This window comes from Oxyura jamaicensis, chromosome 3 (assembly GCF_011077185.1).
Source record: "Oxyura jamaicensis isolate SHBP4307 breed ruddy duck chromosome 3, BPBGC_Ojam_1.0, whole genome shotgun sequence".
In the NCBI taxonomy this organism is placed as follows: domain Eukaryota; kingdom Metazoa; phylum Chordata; class Aves; order Anseriformes; family Anatidae; genus Oxyura; species Oxyura jamaicensis.
This window is the reverse complement of record NC_048895.1, coordinates 53,552,505-53,575,431: the sequence shown is the minus strand read 5'-3', so window position 1 is coordinate 53,575,431 and position 22,927 is coordinate 53,552,505. Positions and strand designations below refer to the sequence as shown.

Genomic DNA, 22,927 nt, shown 5'->3' with positions numbered 1-22,927 from the left:
TGATTTTACCTCCCCTTTCTCTCTGTTATACAAACTGTGCACAACCAACACAAAAAAGGTCAAAAGTTTAGAATATTTTAAGCCTGTTAGCATTGACCAACTGACAAAAATCTAATCTAACACAAGATGCAATTTTTTAAAAAAAGGCAAACAGGCTTGCTGACTGGGAGGAATCCAGCTTCCAGACTGCAGAGGTGTGTATTTTCTGACTTGCTGGAAACCCCACAGGAGCTTGACTGTCTGATCAGGCACCCATGGGTCTTTCCCCTAATTGCATTGTGCAACTTCATCCCTGCATTGAGAGGGCCGGCCAACTTAATTTGAAATACCCAGGCCTGGTGATACGTCATGCATGACTTCAGCTCTACCTTGTGATATGACTGCTAATACATGCCAAGATGCTGCTGCCGCTTGTCCAAGTGGGACTGAGTTGGCAGCTTGGGCCTTGCCTGGCTGAGGCCTTGCCCAGCAACGAGCTGCCTGCTCCCACCTCTCCCAGGCTCCAGCGATGGCCAGGGGGGTTCATACCTGGAGTTACCCCACCGAAGAGAGCCATGCCGTGCATTGCAGGAGGCTATTAGTTGTCTTTCCAACTTGCATGTTATTGATGGTATTTAAAAGCAACCAAGATCTAAAAAAACATAGCACAAAAAGTCCAGTGCCTTTTGCTGTAGAGAAAATTAAGGACGGTTGCTTGGAAAGTATGAGGGAAGAGAAAACAAGAGATGGCTACAAAGAATCAAAGCAGCAAAGCTATTAACCTTCAGTAAAAATAGAGCTATTATACTTTCAAGCTGTGTCTATAGTAGCATTTATTTGCTCACAGATTTCTGTACACAGATAGAGTAAATAAACCTTGGTCTCCTATGAGTTGCTCTCACCAGCAGCTTTGAAAGCAACTACTTTTTTATTTCTTTGCTTCCTACTCAACGCTCTTCAAAACTGCAGAGCAAAAGCAGTGCCATGCTTTGATGGTATAATGGCCTCCAGCACGCAGCTGGAAGCCACAGCAAGCTCAGGTGCAGGTGCAAGTGTCACAGGGCAAGCCATTTCTCAAGCAGCAGGACACTGCTGGTGGTGGCCTCCCAAATACCATGCTCAGTTGAAAACCTTCACCCGTTACAGTACGTTTAGGTTCAAGTCTGGCTTTTCAGATCACCCTGCCTGGCCACAAGGATGGAATTGTCACAGTAACACAGCACTTCTCACAAACCTTCTGGTGGAGTTTTCACCAACACTCTCAGAGAGTAGCTCTCTGAACATCAGCAGTTTTACTTTTTAGACAATGATGCCAAATGTGCCTACAGGAAAAACCCTAAAATTCAATGAATGGGAATGCATTTTCTAATATATACAGCTTGAAAAGATACAGACTTCCAGTCAGCCGGGCCTGTGAGAACAGATGAATAAATCTAAGACATCAATGACAGTAAACAATTTTCCACTGGCAAGCTGAGAGACTGTTTGAAGAAAGGGGGAATCACATATGTAATGTGTTTATGCCCGCAAAACGACTGTACAAGATGGATCACACAACTGCACCGGCCATGTGCAGTTCTGTGGGAAACGGGAAGCTTTCTCCACCCTCATTTTAATTACTGTCACTGAACATGTGTGCCAACATTCTGTATTTTAATTGTTTGACTATTCTCCAGAAACTGACAGTGTTCTCCAGAAAAATTAGCATACAGTTTATGGAACATATTCTATTTCTTTCAATCCCAAATCACTAATAAGAAAAGCAAAGAGAGAAGCAGATAGAAGAAGGTGACCTCTGTGAAGGGCCATTACTGGAACAACACACAGGATATAACCTGCCCACCAGCACATCCCATGTTTTCTCAGAAAGGATCTAAAATGAATGAAACTTTGGGATTATACACACTTCACCATGACAACATCACTCGTATTAGCTTTAAAAGAGCAGCACTGGCACAGTCACAGTCACGCAGTCGCTGCTGATCCTCAGAGAGGCTGACATTGTAGCAGTATTTGGTCACTCCTGAAACAGCCTGACCCAAACTGTTGCAGGGGGTGTTTACCCTGACGGGTGAGTTTCTGCTCATTTTCGGTCTGTCATATCTAGTAATGATAGAAAACTAGCAGTGTATCTGCTCAGCTGTGTTCAAGCAGATCTCTCAATGTCTGAGATATATCCTGGAATAATTGCAGATAATGCAAAAGATAAAGCGGCTAAGATACCAATTAGACAAAGTGACGCATTTAATAATTAGTTGTAAGGAACAGGGCAGGAAATAATGCAGGCTGTTAAATTTATTAGGACCCAAGCTGAAAGTGGGAACTAATACCTGTGTTCAAGCCAAATAAAGAAGTTACCTCAATGTGCTTTTCTTTTAAGTTCTCTTTATACCACAACATTTCAATGTTCTGGCTTATAAAAAAGCCTGTAAATTTCAGAAATAATTCCTATAAAGAGGCTACTTGATTTGAGAATCTATCTACACAGTTTTTTTCCGGTGGCTGGATTTTAATTTTGCACAGAATAAACCTGTTCTGTCTATGTTATATAGACAGACACATGCACAGTTGCATATGGAGCTTACATGACTGTGTTTAGCAGGGCTGGTTGTTTAACAAGTCTGCCTAAGCTCTGTCCACACATCCATCCCACATGTACCACTCACACCTCAATGCTGACATATAACATATTGTGATAGAGCATCTCATCAGTGCTGTTTCAGCCAGGATTAAATCAATGAGGATGGATCCCATAGTAGAGCATCAGTGATGTAGAAAGGAAAGGCATTAGGTTACCCTCCTTTGGTGTGAGACCACTATGAGAAAGGCAAATTCAATTCCAGGATATCAGATCAAGTCAGGCATAGGGAAGCTTCCAGCTCACCAGACAGGGCGCAGCCAAGGGCTCACCCTGAATATCCCATATCCAAATCTGGTTATGAATGATTCAAAGCAGGTGTAGGGAAAACGTGCCAGAACAAAAAGGAAACAAACTTCCTATCTTAAGACAGGGAACCAAAGAGAGTCTGCATGACCCAGCAAAGGTGGTCCATAAAATACAATTTCTCCCTTTAAATAAATTATAACACATTAAATAATAAGGAAGGATAACTAATGGACAACACCAGCATCAGAACGGATTGGCCAGGAATATATTTAGTATGCAAATTAGATGAGTTCCAAGCATCTGAATAAGAGGGTTTGGAAACACTCTTCAAGCTGGGGGACAAGTCTACCAGATTTTAAGCTGCAATTTGTTCACAGTTATGAAGGAGATTATAGCCCGCTGCCTTTCTGATGGCAGGGGACTGACCTCAGCACCCCAGACTGTCCCTTCTGGCCTTGAACCCCTATGAAGCAGGAGGCTTGGCCAGCTGAAGGGCCCATCCACCCAGTGCTTAGGCCTGCCAACAGGGAAGTATTCCAGCTTTCACCTACACTCAGCCTAAGTGACTCAGCCAATTATTAGTAATGTAAGGAGGAAGGGACACAGTGTTCAGAGCAAAGCACAGGGGCTGCCGTTTCCATGAAGAACAGTCCTATTGACTAACCAGCTGCCAGCAGAACCGTGCATGGTACTTCTGCACTTTTATACCAAAGGAGCTGGTGAGAGTGTAATTGTCACCACAGTACATCACTGCAGTCCCTAGGAAAGATCACAGGTTAATTACAACGTGTGATGCAGAAAGGAACTGACCAAACCTTACAGTGAAGGCAAAATCATAAAGAACCTGCTGCCTTCTTTGTCTTACCTGTGGATACTTGTCTGATAAAAATCAATGCCTATTTCCTATGCCTTTTTCTAAGAAATCATCATTTCTGGAGCTAGGGCTGATTTCCTTCTACCAGAATCAAATTCCAGCTTGATGCAATCACACCAGCAGCATTTCTTCGCTGTGCCTGAAGTCAGCTCAGTGCATACTGAATTCAAGGCAGCTATGAATCCTGCACCACAAATACCATTCTGAAAATGTCATAGCTAAGTAATACATGGCAAAGGTCTGGGATGCAGAAATCATATGTAAAGCCTGGCTATAAAATCCAGAATAGCTACGGATGTCGAAATCGGTGAAGAATCCTGGCAGAAAGTGCTGAGGCGCACTTTACTGATTCCGGTTTTTCTGCCTTCTCTTTCACAGCTGAGTAAGAAGGTGAAAAGACAACATCTGATAAAATACATAAGCATCAACTCACAAAGAAGTGATTCAAATACATGGCTTTCATTTTCATCTTCCAGTTCTGTAGCCCTTACCTAGGATTTACACTGGCAAACCTTATAGTGACCTCATTTCTGAGCCATTGGAGTTTTATACTGCAGTGACAGATGCCTCAAACTAGGCACAATACTTGCCCAAATTTCCAATATGGGAGATGGCATTTGCTTTACATGCCACAGAAAGAGTGCTAAATGATCTACAGCTTAGTTGCTGCCTAAGTTGCAGAAGTTGAGATTCCTCTTACTCTGCTTGCCTCTGAAGTAGCCAGCACCCCAATGTTGCTCAAAGGGAGCAGATCCTTCATTTAGAGAAGCACAGTGACTCTTTCTGTATGAGAAACACTAGGGAAGATTTAAAAAAAAATCAATAAAAATACAGTCTTTGCCCTCCGGCTCAGCTTGTGAACTCACACGTAGAAGTCCAGGCATAGTCTGGCATTTAATGAGCTGACTCGGGGGCCTACAACTAGAGATGAGAATTTCATTCCTGACCACAGGCATCCTAAATTCCTATTAATGGGATTAGCCTTAACTTCTTCTAAAGAAACATCCTTTCCCTCCCTCTTGCCCTCCTCCCATCTCTTCCATGCCACCAACTCCTGGCAAGCCAGATGGCAACTCAAGCTCCTCCATCTGGTGAGCTAAGCTCACACACAGGAAGGAGGAGGGCACCGCATGTAATACCTTCGTGGGAGGTAGAGGCAGAACCAGCAAGTCTGGCCAGTGGTCTACAGTTGCTCGCCTTGCTAGAGGTGGACCAACAGTGAAACCAAAGCCAGTGATGAATCATACAATACAAACAGAGACTATTTGTGAAGATATTTATAACATGCTATGTCTCAAATTTATTTCTGCTGCTTCCTCCATGGTCTTCAAACAACGTATGCTGATTTATAGTATATGTCTATGTTATATTTTTCATATCTGAAACAAAGAGAAGGCTTAAAAACTCCAAGTCACTTCATAAATAATGTAATAATTTCAAAAGCTAATCACTGAGATGTTAAGTTCAAGTTAACTAAGACAATGACCAAATACAAAGGGAGAATTTGCATACACAAATGTGCATCTTTTAGTTCTTGTTGCTGATACTTCAGACAACTTCTGGGTTGGAATATTTCACAGAATTCCATAAATTACTGAAGGAAATTATTAGTTAGCTATTTGGTAGAAAGGCAAACATGATGCAATCATTACATTTATAGGAGGAATCTACAAACCAACTTCAAGACTCTTAGTCTTAGGTTTATTTGTTCATACCTGCAACTTCCTTTTCTTCCTTGAGAGACTTCCTGTCCAGTCACTGATGCGTCGCATACGACTTTTTAATGTATCCTTCTTGGATGCCTCCTCAGTGAGAGGCTTGGACTTCCTGCACGGGAGCGTGTAGGAGGAGTAATGTGCAGGACTTCCCTGCTCAACCCTGGAGGGAACATCAATGTCTGAGGCAAATGAAACACGATTGCTTAGACTGCCATGAGTGTCAATATACTCATCAGACAGCCGGATCCCAGGTGAAGGAGTGCTTTCCAAATTTGTATCCTTATAGAGGTCTCGAAGTGAGGAAAGAGATGAACTTTGATTGAAGGTCTTTTTGTTGTCACTTGCTGGGAAACTGGCATGAATGCTTGTATCCGGAGTGCTCCTGGTCAAATACGGACCATCCAACTCATTGATATCCCCAGCATTTCCCCAGAGAGAGTCGTACCATGAAGACTCAGAGCTTAGGGAACTTCCTTTGCTAGATCGAAGCCTTGAATCAGTAGGTGACAGACGATGGCTTGAAGAACAGTCTGCACTGGAGTTCCTCCTGACATCAAGCAGGTTATTTGACTTAGACTCCAAGGTAGGTGAGTACCTCAGCAGCTGGACTGGTCCACTGGACTCCTCGGTTGGTACTTTGTTGTTGCTACTGTTGTGGAATTCAACCCTCAAGCAACCGTCCAGCTTCCCCAGTGTTTTAATGAGAACTTTTGGACTCCTCCGGTCCTCTGATGGGGAGGTTGATGCAAGGCTCTCGTTCTTTCCGTAGCAGTTTAAAATGTGCCCATTGCATTCCCGGGATGCAGCATGATTACTTCCAGCTTGAAGGCCAATATAGTGGAAACCATTATCAGGCAGAAACACTGCATTATTTCCTTGGCAGTAATCCCCTGAAGGATTTGTCCTGTGTTTGGCATGGACACTGCCTTTAGAGACCTTCACTGCAGTGTCACTGAGTCTGGCTGAATAAGGCTGACTGCTCTTGAAGTGCGAAAGGCAACTTCTGGCAAGAGACCTCGACTTGTAGTTGGAGCCACTGTTGGTATGTCCCCATCCATGCAAGGAGCAAGACTTCTCATCTTTAGCATGAATGCTCCGAATTTTTAGAGAGCAAGGCTTCTGCTTGGCACCAGCTGTGGCAGCAGCATGATTTTTTGATCCCTGAAGACTGTATTGGCTTTCTGAATTCCCCATTTTCCACTAAATTAAGAAGAGTTTCATTAGAATCTTTGACCAGAAGACAAAGTGAAAAGTAACAGACCATTTTTATTCTCCACACAGGAAAGTGCATTTTTTAAAAATGATGTGAAACAATTGTTTCAAAAAAGACCATTAAATAGCCATTTACTACATCAAATTCATAATTGAATTTATTTTAAGGGCAGGCTAGGAAAGCATATTCTCTGTATAGTTCATTACCCCTCCGTTATAAAGCTGGAATCTAACTCCATTGAAATCATGTCAACACCTTTCTCTACCCACACCCTTGGCAACATCCTTTTCTTATAACTTACAAAACCTCTGGCTCCCAAGAACAATGGCATAATGAAAGGGAGACAGCAAGATAATCATTACTTAGATGTAAAGTGAACTGTACTTTCAGAGAAATCCCTTTTGCCAGGAGACAAGCAAACTGCAGTTTCAGCTTGACTGGCTTCTGTGAGACCAAGTGTTGTCTCAATAAACTGTTCAGCAAACCCCAGCTTTGTGTTTAAGTGGAGTCAATCCAGGAGAAGGAGAAGAAAAAAAAATGGACTTGTTTAGTGAAAAGCCTCATCTTCCATTACAGCACAGAAGTGCATTATGTTAATTCAGCATGGGACAGTTTGGTAGTTCACTTACTAAAACACTCCAGCTTTTTACCGGATTCACAGGGAATGGCACACAGTGGAGTAGTCAAATTGCTAGAATGAGTTAAATAAGATTTTGGACCTTCAAAAAGTGTACTCAAAAGTAAAAATGATCCTTCTGTTCTTTTTGTTACTTGGAATGAATCTCCACTGTTTGTAATTTACAGAAACAACATCAAAGCACATTCTCATTCAGCACTATGCATCTTTGTCACATCTCAGACTGTCATTCTTTGGAGAATTCACTGCAGTTTCATCAAAATTTTGTCAAAGTAAGCCTTTGTGATGACAGAATCTTATTTTCTAGAGTTTGTATATATTTTAACATCCTTAAGTTCCAGCCCTTTTCCCTTTTAGCTAAAAAGCACTGTATTAAACAAGGAGCATACCTGTAGGATTTCTCTTAAATGTGGACACTGTTATCAGTTAGCATGCTTCGCATTGTCTTCGTGGCCAGTCACTACACTTGCCAGAAAAACAGGATGGAGGTGTACACAGGCTCTCTAGAAAACACCAAAAGACAAAAAATGGCTCTTAATCAAAGAAAACAAACTTTACTCAAGCTATATGCAAAATGAATACCAAAACAAAAAAAAAAAAAAAAAAGGAAGCAGAAACGGAATGGAGAATAACATTAATACTTGAACAATTGACACTGAATTAATACAATTAAGTCACTGGGTAGATGTTTTATTTTCTAATTCTATCCTTCTCCCCTCTCACTGATGTATTAGTGTGAACTTCGAGCACCCTCCATTTGGCTTTTGGAGCACCAATTACAGATCACTGGACTGTGCAGTGATCCGCCACAATTCAGACCAAATTGAGCAGGCATGTTCTGCAGGATCTGTTTATCTTTCCCTGTCCTGCCTAAATTCCAGCTACGACCCCTGCAGTGAAAGGCCACTGCACAACTCACTCCACCAAGCACCCAAGCAAGCCCTCTCCTTAGGTTTGTTTGATTTTAAGCTACTCTGCCAGGCATTCAACAGAGAGGCAGCACCAAGCACTGCACACACCAACAGGTAGCAAGACCTGGGTTCTTCCTGACCATCCAAACATATCAGCTCTTCACTCAGCAGAAACCATAACTCAAAAGGGATGGACAGAAGCCAAATTTCACAGAAGACAGCAACAGGGCAGGGACTAAAACATTCAGCAGAAGCTGTACAAGAACTCAGGCTCAGTGTTGGAACATACGTTTTAATTAGAAACCAGTCTTAAAAGATACACTACCCCCAAAAATATTATTTGCTGCATGAATTCAGTGGATATTGTTCACAATTTTCAACTGAATAACTATCTGATTTGAATACAGAGTTTTGCTCTTTTTGACTCATTTTGTGGCACATTTGTGGCTCTTCATAAGGACCTTCCAGATATTTAAAAGAATTAACTCGTAACCTAAGCATTTTGTTACCTTACAGGAAACCAAAGGTAAAGGTTGCCAATAAGAATTAAAAACAGTCTCAACAGAAAGCTTAGAAGAATGTCAGAAAATAAATAACCTAGAAGGGATATATCCTTTTGGCTCACGTTAAAGATGCTACAGACCTATAAATACAAATCCATGGCTACTATCACAAAGATTTGACAAAAGAGGCCACAAATTTCAGTTTACCCTTGAAAACAAAGTGAAACAAATAATATGTTTAACCTGTCTGTTCTCTAACAATTTGGAAGGTTTCTAGTTAGGACACCCTTACCTTACAGCTCTGATGTGCCTATGCTGCTAAGTGCACACACTGATGTAAACAGTGTTAATGACATCACATGTAACAAGCATTGAACAACAGAGACTTGAGATTGAAGGTAAAGGTAAACATAAGACAATACACAAGCTTCATAAAGCCCCAAATGTTTGAATAAATTGCGACCCCCACCCAGCAAAACTGCCTTCCTCAGTCAAGGAGGCGCCGACCACAAACAAGCACAAGTATGCATTCACAATTTTTCATCTGGGAGCAAAAACAACATTCAACAGGGGGGCTTTGAGGGGCTTATATCTATTCATAAGGGAACACTGAACCTAATTTGTCTAAAGAAACAGGCAAAAAGACCATCTGGTCTCCACAGCAATTGTGCAGTGGTTAGGTAATCCTTTTAACAGAGTGGGTAGCGAGCAAGCTGCTGTCATGAACCTCGGAAGATAGACAGTCAATTCTTCAAGGCTCGAGCTGCTGCTACAGCATCCATTGTACTCGTCTGATCCAATACACAGATCACATAATGGGTGAATGAATAAATTTATCTCAGGGTACAATGTCTACAAAACAGTGTCTCGGTCTGTGCAGGGATCAGTTAGCACTACAACAGAACAGTCAATAAATCCCATAGAAATGGCCCCAAGGGATTTTTCTCAGCATCCCAGCCATCCAGAAAGCTATGGTAGGCTAAACATTCACGTACACTGTAATAACCAACCACGGCATCTGCAGGGTCACACAAAGACCATCACCCTGAAAATCAGCTGGGATGCCTTTCTCTTGCCTCACACTTGTGTGGAGCGATTTTCTTTCTGCTAATTACAATAGGGGGCATGGGGGGAGCAGTCTTGCTCTCAAAGGCAGCATGACACCACGTCATGGAGGTGGTCAAGGAAAAGCTCTGGCTGTGTTCTTCCTGAACATTCACACATTTTACGCTGTTTTAATTCTGGAAGCTGTAGAAATTACAGTGCAGGGGACTGAGTTCAGCTTCCCTTCTATCTCTCAAAGCAACCTCCTACCCTAGAAGACAGCGTGCTTTTCTCTGTTTGTTTGTGGGGGTAGAGGGATGAATAGTTCTTGTGAGCAACACCGAAGTCTATGAATATTTGCTGCAATTATAATCAGTATATTTAGAAAGCAGCTCACAGAGCCCGAAGATGACTATTAAAAGTTTATTTGCTTTCAATTATAACCACATTCCCTAAAAAAGAAGTTTTTAATCTTCACCCTGGTTCCCCTTGACACATTTAAAAAACACAGCTATGCAAACATGCTAATCCGGGAACCCCACCATCACCACCACACCCAATAATTAACGCAAATCATAACCCCAGAGCTAAAAACGTATTTCCCCACCTTTACAGTCTTGCACATAAAGCCCTCCTAGATGTTTTTGGCTCAGAAAAACAAACACAGAAGCTCAGGAGCCTGCTACCGATATTCCCTCATTAATAACACAGCAGCCAGACTGCCTTATAAATGCTAGAGGGGAAAACGTCTTCCTTAGGGTTGAGGTGTGTGCACATGGTGGGCAGCTCTCTGCCACTGGATGGGTGCTCGCCTCCCCAGTCAGTCTTCATCTCTCAAAGTAAAGGTTTACGAAGCTTGACTCGCTAACTACATTACTAGCAAAACTGAACCATAACAATAACTTTCCAGTATTAGGTTTGCTTATGAGATAACTAGGAATTTTTACATTATGAATTGGTGGCAAGTTTGAGTCAAGGGTGACACAGCTCCTGCGCTGCTCTGGGCTGCTACAGTAGCAGCATACACCAAACACAATTTCACTGCTACCAGCCATCTGGTTCCAGTACAATCATACTCACCACACTGAGACATTCTAGAACTACAGGTTAGAAAACCACAAACTCCAGACTGACAGGAGGCGAGCACAAAGACGTAAGTAGACTGAATGCTCCGCAACCACAGCAAGTATCAGTCAGTGGCTATACAACACATGCAGAAAGACAAGAGATTGTGGTAGATCTCCCTAGGGAGGTTCTGATTTCTGGAGTGACAATATCACCACCCAGGGTGCTCTAAGAGATCACTTATGTAAGCTTTAGCAATGGTAGGCTTTAACCTGGAGAAAGAAGTTATATTCTGGAGACATGAAGCCATGCACCAAAGGTATGTCTGCTGTATTCTGATACCTCTTTTCTGAGGATGGCTGGTGACAATGAACCTTCAACCATACACATAATCTGCATCAAGTAGATGTGACCTGCATCAAGTGAACTACAAACTATTTAATCCCTGTTGAAGCTTTCCTGAGAATCCACTGATGAGGTGAAGAGAAGTTGATTCTCACTCCCCTAAACATGGTATTGGTGCAAAACTGCTAAAAGCAACAACAACAAAAGCGAGTAATAAGGTTTGGTCAAGATTAGGATAACTTTATTCGTTAATATTGGCTGTCCCCTGTACGAGTGGGACACCTCTAAGAGGGCCACTGAACCAGTTCCCTAGTAGCTGCCACCATGCACGGTCACTCACAGCCATCAACTTGGGTATATACATTTGACAGAGAAAGTCAGGGTCTCAACTCACTTTGCAGTGAAATCAATACTAGTACAAAGGGCCTTTATATATGAAGGGCAGTGAGTATATTCCACCATGTACTCTACAGTAACGAAGAAAGAGGAAGCAGGCAAAGAGTCACGTATGCTTTTAGTTGTATTTGGAAAACCTATTTCCAAAAGGGCACTTCAGGACTCCTCTCCCAGATGCTGAGTGTGACTGTAACATTCACCTCCAGAGTAAGCAAGGTGGAGTGGGAAGGTACAGAGGGGAGCATGGAGGAGAAGAGAACAGGCAGTGCCAGGGGCCCTACAAAGACGGCTGCTCTGGGTGCGTGTTTCATACGGGCACCACAGGAGACTGTCATCAGGATTTGTGGAGCTGCGATACTGGAGAATCAGAAAGTACTTCAGAGAAAGAAGAAATGAAACAGGATTCCTCCCCATTTATATGAAATGGCCAACTTGTTATTTCCTTTTCCAGTTAAAAATATTGCAGGCTGTGATGCAGAGCACCTACCTTATATACATACATACATATAGGTATGTATATATGTACAGCCAGAAAAGTTTTTTTAATTGACCGAGCAATTCCTGTTTTTCCTTTTTCCTTTCAGACAATTTCAACATTCTCTAATGCCTAACACCAGGCTAAAGCGCCAGCCATTTTAAATGGCTTATGAAGCCTTAGAAATTTTAAATAACTATCTTCCAGATACTAACCTGTTCTTAAGTTTTGCAAAGAATCAATGCGCTCAGTGAATTCTTACAGGGACAGAGAAATGCAGGTTTAAAGTTTAAATTAACTTTTAATCTACTTTGGTTTTTAATATGAAAATAATACAGAATGCTAGAACGTAAACCTGTCCTCACCTTCCCACATGGCTGCATATCAACGGGCACACAGAACTAATGAGGGAGGCACGACAGCACAACACTGTAGCTGGATTAAATATGGAGTTTCTTACTGGAAACAATTTACTGTATTTTTTAGAACTACGCACTTTGGTCACATGTTCCCACAAATCAGAAGCAGATTTCTTATTCCTGCAATCTCAATCACATTCCTATTACAAAAATATACCATAATAATTGTACCGTGGTATTCTTGGCAGGATATTTTGCATTATATACCACTGTATTCAAAGAATGAATAACCCAAACACCACAAGTATGTCCTTAAAAAAATTGGATAATTTTGCCTTAAAAATCCAATTTGAATCCAAAACTCCTCACTCACTCATTAGTCTCTAAAGAATTATAGCCTGTATAGTTATGGTATTAGGAATTGCTTAGTAGCTCACAGATAAAATTGAAAACAGTATTTTTTCTCATTAAGCATAGTCATGATGACCTTAGACAATTTGTTTCATGCTGTTCATCATACCAACATCGCACGTGGATTTCTAATTTCACATTTTAATTAAGAAGGGGACAATCCCCTTTTCTGGTTCCTTCTCTTAAACTAGCATTGATCCCAACAGGTCTACACTGCATCACAGGTATATCACATCAGAATGACACAGCTCACCTGGGATACGATTCCTTTTTTTCTTCAACCCATTCTTCTGGGTCCAAGGCATTGGCAATTTAATTAGATTAGGCTTTACAGCTTTCAAGTTAGAGCAATATGGAAGGCTGAGTCAAGCCTGAAGATCCTTATCATGTTATACCAATGCTGATACAATCTAAATCTCTAGAGACTTATTTTTCTTTGTCAGGAAAAACAAATTTCACCATTTGTAAATGTTATTGAATTTATACACAATGGCTAAAGTGCCCATCCATTTAAATAAAAGCCATTAAGCCTAAAAAAAAAAAAAAGGAAGAAAAAAAAAAAAAAAAACAGGAATGCCAGCTCACATCTTGGCTTAATGCAGAAGCTGTAGCAGCTAAAGAGTTGATATGTCAAAGGGTCTATTTCCTGCCCTTGGAGAGGAAATGAACTCAGTGATCTGAAAGGTCTTTTCTTCTCCACCTACTCTGGTTGTGAGCCTGCTGGCAAGCCCCAAAACATACTTGCACGGTGCCTCCAAGGGATTTCCAAGACTGGGGCCTCGGGCAGGGAGAACAGTGCACCTGAAAGGGGCTGAGATGCTCCACACAGACACAACTCCAGAGACTGAGACCAGGCAAGCCCCCCAGAAGTCTCTGCCTCAGCCATCCTTGTGATAATGGCAGGAGGAGAGACTGGAGCTCTGTGGCCAAACAGTGAATCTCAAATCCCAGCCAGAAACATCTGCTCTCCTCCTCTTTCATCCCCTTCGGTAGCAACCACCTCATGCTATCAAATACAGCCCCAGTGCTGCATTTTGGGCTGAGAGATGGGGCCAGACACCCATGACACAACTCTCCTCACAGCATGGAGGGGAAAAAACCTGCTGCATTTGGTGTGGTCTGTCCTGCCTCTCGGTGTACACATCCACAAACATCTGAGGGTGCTGACTCCAAAGTAAATGCATTCCCACTGCTGGCCCTGGGACTTCCTGAAGAGGACAGAGGATCTGGGACTCAATCACCGGAATTTAACTTGAGACAGGGTCCTTCAGAAAATTAAAAGCAGGTCTTGATTTTAGCATGCCAAGAGCCCTGCAGCAGCAGAAGCAGCAGCACAGTTTAGGGCTTACTTTCCTGTACCTCCATGGTATCAGCATGTTATTCACACATTACAAGAATAAAAAGTACTCTAAGGATTACGTTTCCTTGCTAAAAGACTTGCTTTGTATCTTTACAGCTACAGAAAGTGCCAGTTCTCTATTCCATGACATACAGATACCCTTTCCTGTTAAAGCTGATCAGATAAAAAAAAAAAAAAAAAAAAAAAAAAAATCCATCCCTTGACTCTAACCAACAATTTGCTATACATTGTATAATTTTACCAAATCATCCACTCCAAAGGGAATGAAAAGCATGATTTCCAGAATGAAGTATGAAGTCACCAGAGTACAAAATTAACTCGGTGACCACATCAGCAAGAACATAAACAAAGTGGCAAACTTTGGTTGCATTGCACAAGCAATTAATCACCTTCCTCTTAAAAAAGAAGAGGTAAAAAAGAGACACTTCTCCATTTCTTGGGCATTTCCCCCTTTTCTTTTCTTCTTTTAAATTTTCCTGTGTTACTGAACATAGTGTTTGCACAATTTCTGTAGAGTTATGTATTTAAAATCTAAGTAGCATTAAAAATCTTTGTAGAAAGATCAAAACCTGTTCAGGACCTACCTCTGCCAGAAGCAGCAGCTCTGCTTTTCCACATCATCCCAGTTCAGAAGTAGCAGTAGCGTTGACTGAAACATTTTCCTCTAACGCTTCACAAAAAAAAATACCCAACCTTTGCTTGGGTACGCTCTCTTAGTTAACTTTAAATTTTGGTGAGAATAGACAGAATCAAAAAATATAAAAGATTTGGAGGGATTATGAATCATATTTTATTAGTAGAGTCACTTTAACATTGCAGAAACTACAACACTGAACATACTTTCTCATACTTTGCCTTGAAAAAAATCTGTCCGTGCTGCAGCAGAGTTGTAAAACGATACCGGCGGTGGTTTATTTAGCAATTCAGGCAATAGGCTTTGACAGATGACCAGCGAGAACTGTTTTCTGGAGGCAAACCATTCATCTTAAGCACAGCCTGCAACGGCAGAGGAAGCGCAGTGGCTGGGGGCTCAGGCACGACACGAGCCCGCTCTGCTCTCCGGGCTTGGAGGGGGATTTCTCTCCTCTCCTCCCCGCTCCCCAGCCCAAGCCCTCTTCCCTCTCCCACTTACCTCCCCCGGGGTACCAGCTTCAGCCTCTCAGCCCCACGCTCTGCTGTCGGGACACACGGACACACATGCAGACACACCGACTCTCTCTGCCCCAGGCAAGCCAGGAAACTGTGTCTAACACTTTCAAACGCTTGGCTCAGCCGTTGGGAACTAAAAACAGCCCCTGCCCGCGCGATGCTGGATGTATTTTTGTCTGCAGGCTACACACCCTCCTCCTGGTGCTCAATTTTTTCCATTGGCGGAGCAGCACGATGTAGGCTTCACCAGAGGGTGGTTTTCCACCGGCTGCCCAAAGTGGTGCCAGGAACAGCCCTCACTGGGCTCTCGGCCGACCCCGCGTGCCGCAGCCACTGCCGGCTTCCACGGCAAGGATGCTTGTCCAAAAGGAGCTCCTGAGTCTCTTATTTTCTCTTTGTTTGGGTTTTGTTTGTAGTCCTTCTTCCCCCCCTCCTTTTAAGCTCATTAGGAGTGAGTAGGTATTCCCAACATCCTTGGGTAAGCCGCCCCACTGAAAACCTCTACCGCCCAAAACCACAGCAGGAATGTCACAGTCATGAAAACCCTCTCTTAAGAGCAGCTCTCAGTCGCATTTAACGTATCTACGCAACAGCATCATGTATACAGCTGCAAACTAAGACTCTCTTCACTGCTGCTTTCCTGTCACGCTCCTTATAGTATCATATGGAAGGAATTAGTTGCTTTTTAATAACTAGCCTCAGATAAAACCAGTTTCTTCAGATGCAAATGACATCTCCCAAGTTCCGATGTAGGGAGCTAGGCTGTTAAATCTGCAGTTAGGCACATGAACAATCGCATTGTTGTCAGAAGGGATCAACACTTCATTGATTGCAGCAACAGTTGGTGAACGAACTCAGCCAAAAAAACAAGGCATTTATTCAATTATCCTAATAAAATTGCAGGGTCACATTTAAGTGCCAAGCATGAAACTATAGCTAAGTTATATTGCAGATGATGTATTAAATGAAAAAGAAACACAAGAACACTGTCACAGAAATCATCAGAAACCCATGAAAGCCCCAAATCAATATTTACATCCACAAAAAAGAAATAAACATTTGCATAGTAACATAGGAATCGCTACCTAGCAGTGGACTTCTGTTTCACAGTTTCCAGTATCCTGTCTCACTGGAGAGGAAACTCCAAGGCTCAGCAGCTTTGGCATAACTGAGAATAAAATTCTAGTTAATCCCCCAGGCATGGTTAAAGTTAACTTCTCCACTCAAAAATAACAACTCATGTCTCTTCTAAAACTTCCCAGGTTAGCAACATTAGCAATGAATATGCTTCAACTCTACCAACTTCAGTTAAGTTTTCTGTGAGTGAGTTCCACAGCTTAATTTTTGTATAAGGCATCAGAGCAGTACAAGGCTTAGCTCTGTACTCCTGGATCTACGCCTGAATGTACGTCTGGGAGCTCCGCATCTGTTCATCGTTCCGGTGACAATTTCGGTCTCTGTGAAAAGCAAACTATTTTCTCTTTCCTGTTCCTGATACAGTTGTATTCTCTTCACTTAGCCTTGCTGTGGTCCAACGATTTCCATAACAGGCCAGATCCAAATCCTGGGACTGGTGTCACAAGCCATGTGGAAGCAATGACAGCTCCTGAGCCAAAGCACTGGGTTTCTCTCAGGAACACTGGTTGGCCTCTTCCCACAGTCCCGCATTTTTCCCATTAGCCCTTAGGAGATTAAATAAACCACATTCACATGATTCCTTCGGAAAGGTTAACATCCGCTCATCCCTGCAGCCTTTCATCAGCACCTGTTTTTCTGAATTTATCTTTCTGAAACATGGACGTTCAGAAGTATAAATGCTATTCCCAAAGGTTCCTCTTGAGCACCTTGTACAACAACAGTAATTCTTCCCTAGCACAGCCAAAAATACCTGGACTGACATATCCTAGGTCCCAGCTGAATCACATTAGTGGCACACAATCTTCCAGCAATGGATAATAAAGCTGTCTGTTCTGTTCCCTTCCTCTTTCATTTTCAGAGGGTGACTCCCAAACATCAAGGGGCAATCTTGTTATTAGTGCAAAGCACTCAACCCTGCACTTTCTCCTTTTCCAAGTTCATTGTATTTTATCATTCCAGTCCTTGGGGTCATGCAGCTCTTACCTACATTATTTCTAAACCACGCCTACGTGTCCCACTTTGTATCAGCCAGTGTTACCAACACATACCCATTTGTTGTGTCAAGCCCATCAATAATTAGTTTGGTCTCAAGACCCCAGTCGATACCCCCAGCTCTTTGATTTTTGCCCACCTCTAAAGTACTTAACTGACTACTTTTAGCATACTGGTATTAGATGATGAAGGTGTATTTTTCTGCCTTCTACTTTACATACACAGAGGTTTAACATCCTCCACCTAAGGTGGCTGCATATACCTTCCCTGGTCCTCCAAGAGTCCTCCTCCTGCCCTGCTCCTAGGGAAGCTCCTCAGGGAGCACAGGGGTTGGGCTGCCTAGGTTTTGTCACAGTCTAGGTCATGGCTTACAGCATGAGGGTCCTTCTTTTTTACAACCCCCAAACTGAGTTTCCATAACCACTTCTCCCTCTTTCTCTCACCCACTGCCTTGCCAGTATCAGCTTGTGACAACCTGATCATGAAATAGCCTTTGGAGATCAACAAGGAGTAAGCAAGTTACATGCTGCCCACAACAGTTTAATCTCTTAGTACTATCTGAAGTATTTATGCGCCTCACACGCTTCCATAAATATATCATCATAACACTGCTGGGATGGAGAAATGTGCCGTTACCCTAATTTTCTAGAGAACTGCTGGGTCACACAGGAAATTAAAGGGTATTTCAATACAGTGCGAGGAAGCTATGCAGCTTGTGTTACTGCATGTCTCTGCTAGCTTAATGGCTTGTAACGTCTCTGTTTTGCAGTAAAAACAAACTGTAGGATGTGCACAAAAGTCCATAAGGGAAGCAAAAATACAAGTTGTGCCTTTGGTAGCTGGTGGCTATATAAATGCTCTAGATTAACATACAACCCTCATAACATATTTTAAAGCATATGTTCTACAGAATGCTTTAAAGCCAAGAACTTATTTTTATAGATGGAGATACATGAATTATCCAGATTAAAGAGACAGCTATTTAAACACATTTTTACACTGCTTTTACACTAGGGACAGTGTTCAGATTTCAGTTTGAAGGTGCTAAGAGACCCCATTGTCACTACTGTTTTGTTTTCTAAGCAATGGAAAACCACTAAGAAAAACAGAAAACGGATGTCCCCAGCCTCCAAGCTAAGAAAGGAGACCCATCTCCTTTATACTCAAGTCAGCCTACTGTTACAGAATGTCACCCCTATAAAGTATCTTTTCCTAGACACAGTGCGATCTGCTTCTGAAAGACTAGAGTTCTCCACTTTGCCTCCTGCCCTCCCTGCCATGCCTACCTGACAAGGACACAACATACCCACGTGCAGCCCCTGATGTACAAGATTCCTCAGCTGATACGCAGCAAAATCAGACAGGCACGTGCAGCCAGAGTTTGGTGCCTTGATAATTACAGCTCAGCCACAGACTGGTTGATGCACACAGAGATTTTTCATGCAGTTCAGGGGTTAAGAATAATTTTTTCCCCACTTTGTCTCCCAGAACAAAATGCTTATAGGAGTTAAAGATGTCTGAAGTAGCAAATCAGGCTTCTCAAACCAGAGCTCTAACGGAGCTCTCAAGAAAGCAGGGAAGTTGTGCGATGCAAGGTGTAACTAAGCTGCTAAAAAATAATCACATGTTGTTGTCAACAAGATAGCAAGCAGGCATGAATTTAGAAGCCAGGCTGATTTCACGACTAAACCATCTAATTTCACGACTAAAACATCTGAATCATGCAACATCTGCTAGAGAAATGTTCTCATTAAACCGCAATCAAGGTCTGTCCTTGGTGTCTTTGGCCCTGGAGGAGAACAGCAAGAAATGAAGCAGTCTCCCATTCACCCTTGGTGACGGAAAACCCTACACCATACAAAATTCCTCCAGAAGACCTGTTTTCAATTTCTCTTCTCACCTTTCCGCAAACTAGTGCTCAAACCCTCAGGTTCCTGGTGTCATTTCCAAATGTTTGTCAGCTAGGAGATGATATAAATAATTGAATAATTGAATTTTATTACTTAATTATGATTTGTTTGAGCCTGGGAAGAAGACAAAAAGGAGCCTGTGCATTAGCACATGCCTTCTCTACAGAGCTCACAAACCCAAACAGGACATTTCACCTGCTGAATGACAGCATCAATGTACCTCAAACAGCTCGTCCTGCAGGTCAGAATAGATATTAAACCATAAAAACTGGTTCAGATGGGCAAAACTTTATACCTTCATCTATCACAGAGACTTACAGTGTCCGAAATGGCACTGGTGGAGGCTCCTGTGATTTGTGAAATGCTGTAATCCAGGAGATCACAGGGATGCTCCCCATCTCCACCCCCTCATGGAACCAGCATGCTCTTGCCTAGTGCTTACTTGTCCCAGAGACACCCACACACTCCTTGCTCCTCTCAAATGGGTTTTCCGGTGTTCAAAAGGGGACATTTAATGCACACAATAAACCACAGCTGATGTTTAAAGAAAGATTACCTTTTTCCTTTATTTTTATGTCATGTGGTTCTTTAGCACTGTTACACACATTTGTTTTTATGAGTTATTTTCAAGTGAGTTTTAGAGAATAGTTAGGGAATCTAAGTGCCTCAGGTTACTGTCTTATTAATTTCAGCATAATTAACTGAACAAAAGATAAAGCATGACCATGTGATAGCAGGGCATGCAGCAGAAACACTACTGAAAACTAAAAAATCAATTAGGAGAGAAAAAGAGAGGAACTATGCAGCAAACCCATCTCCTCAATTTCAATGACTGAGCATAGCGGATGAGAGAAGCCAGCCTGCAATGATCAGTATTGCTTACAAATAGCCCTGGCTCAGCTCAAAATCAGCTCCAAATCCTAGGAGGCCACACAGAGCTGTAAGCATCCTCCGTCCTCTGGTGAGGAAGGAGAAAACTCCGTTATTATAGGGGCAGCACTGTCACCACAAGAGGCAATATCCAAGACCAGCATGGCCCTCACAAGCCCTGGTAGCTAGTGCTACAGAGAGGCTCACTCTGCATGGCCTGAATGGCTGACATCTTTTAATTTTCTTTTTCCTTCAGAAAGCTTTGCTTCAGAAAAACAAGGTGATATACCAGACCAAGATAGGGCCCCTTTCTGAGAAATATTTACTACTTTCCATACCACAAGAGTAGAACCGATGCATCTTTTTTGACAAGCATGCTGTTTCAGGGATGCATTTTTTTCAATAAACAACTGGCAGTAACAAATCTTCGTTAACTAGAGAGCTGTTAACTGTTTCTTCCTAACTACAATCAAAAGTTGTTCAACTACAACAGATAGGTGTAAACATGCTCTCAACTTAGGACCATTTCTTTGCAGGGACTCAAATGCAAAATGGAAAAAAAAAAAACATCAAAAATATGACCAAAAACATTTTAAAAATACGTTAGGTTAAAACAAATTAGAAGTGAAGCCTTCACACATGCTGTTAAAAAAAGCACATGTCTATTAAACATGTAAAAATATTTGAAGGTGGAGTCATTTGTCACAAGAATATACTAGGAGCTCTTACAACATAAATATTTATAAAGCACAGATGTTATTTCACATAGCATTGCTGCCATAGCTTGTTCCATTAACTGATCCAACAGACCAGTTAATTGCTTGTGCAAGACTGACTATTTGCTATCACCCATTTAAGACAGAAGCACAAACATTTGCAGGAGGTGGGGAAGATATAAGGGGTTGTTTTCTGACTAAATACATGAAATAACGTTTCATTATAATGCTGATTATCATTTCATCAATTAATTTAGAAAAAAATTGCAGGCATAAGTATCATTATAACGGGATAAGTATGCCAAAGATTCCAAGAAAATGACATCAAATCAGTGTTTGCTATAATAGTGTGCACCAAAAGGCATACAAAACTGATTTTACTACGTAACGAAGTTTAACTAAAGTAGCTCTGCACAGGCATATGATTTTATAGGAAGTTTCGAGATATGAAATTTTCCTATAAAGTCTCAGACTTTAAGGATATTATGAAATACAACAGATTCAGCTTAAAATACATCTAACCCTTCTGTTTGTTGAGGGCTTAAAAAAAAAAAAAAAACACAACAGAAGGAGTATTAAAGAAACCCAAGTAAGTTTTTTTAAGCCTTGATAGTGGTTTATTGTTGTTAGCTGGGAAACATACTTAAAAGCAGTAAATCACAATATTTGGAGATTACAATATTATTCAATTAACAAAAAGAAATACCAGGGTATAAAAGCTAGAGCAAATCTGGCCAACATGTGTTGATTATACCGACATGCACTGACTAAAGGGAGCGATGCACAGATCTTGTAAGTCGCTGCAAAGATATTTGCCTGCAGCAGAACTAACAATAAGAACAAGTTCAACATCTGCCAGGGTGTCCAACTGCTTGACAATTTTTCTGGTCAGAGGGGGCATTGTTTAAGTTGACAGGTTCCTAATGGTCTGAATTATTTAGCTATTCTCCAAAGACTCTTTCTACTCATTAGAGGGGAAAATGCGAAACAACACAGGCAGGGTTCCCTCACTCCCCGGGAGCCGATCATGCTAATTGAGGAGAACATCACAATGTGTCCCATTTTAATCACATGAGTTAAGCAGGCAAGAAGCTTCCATTATCCCTACCATACAATAAAAGACCGAGGTGCCGGCTTCTGCAAGGATGCACACCGCAATATATCAGCTCAACTTTTTTTTTTTTTTTTTTTTTTTTTTTGCTTTGAACAAAGAGGGCATATGTTGTTGGTGAGCGCTGCACCCACCAAGCAAATAAGTAAATTCTGTTAAAGAGAAATTTGAAGGGGGAGGGGGAAAAAAAAAAAAAAAAAAAAAAAAAAAAAAAAGCTATTTATTGATTTTTCTTCTTGGCTGTCACATGAGAGATGACAGGCATAAATAAATTAATAGAGAGGCATGGGAGGTTGCAGGCAAATGACACTCCTACTTACAAAGCCAAATCATTCAAAGATATTCCCAAGTCTACTATGTACAGAAACGAAGGGGAACACGACCAGTGGGGGAGCAGAGTAACAGCAGCTTTACTTTTGATGGATTATTTCTCAGTCCCTTATCTTAACAGTAATCAAACACATTCTGCAGCAGTAATTATCTCACGTAATCCTAGCCTTACTGAACATGGGAAAAACGCAACAATCTCAGAACAGGACTGTGGTTCATTTATTTTTTTCCACGGCATCAGGAGACCTCCAGTAATTTGGAATCACTTCAAAATTGAAGCACCTGAACAGAGGTCTTCACAGAAACTTGGTAAGGAATGGCAGTGCAGTAATTAAGCATGTCTGCAGCACAACTCTATTACCAAAACATGGACCATGTGTGAGAAGAAAGAGATTTACACATGCATTCAAAGGCTATAGAGGAAGACATGTAAATATTTAGGAGTTTACCATATGGAACACAACAGCTATATGGAATAGCCAGTCTGATGGAAGGACAAATGGAATAAGGAGATTCAAAATTAATATTATTAGT

The 22,927-nt window shown here is 41.7% G+C and overlaps 1 protein-coding gene across 3 annotated transcripts in view; it reads right to left on the bottom strand.

Moving 5' to 3' along the window:
- The window catches only part of TIAM2 (TIAM Rac1 associated GEF 2), a 170,805-nt gene that overhangs the window by 81,335 nt on the left and 66,543 nt on the right, over positions 1-22,927 (bottom strand). For all 3 annotated transcript variants that reach the window (XM_035322341.1, XM_035322340.1, XM_035322342.1), the window contains exons 3-4: positions 7,698-7,811; positions 5,456-6,658 (exon numbers count right to left, since the gene is read on the bottom strand). In XM_035322341.1, the coding sequence (XP_035178232.1) occupies positions 5,456-6,652 (1,197 nt within the window). In that variant the 5' untranslated portion in view covers positions 6,653-6,658; positions 7,698-7,811. The remainder of the gene's footprint in view (positions 1-5,455; positions 6,659-7,697; positions 7,812-22,927) is intronic.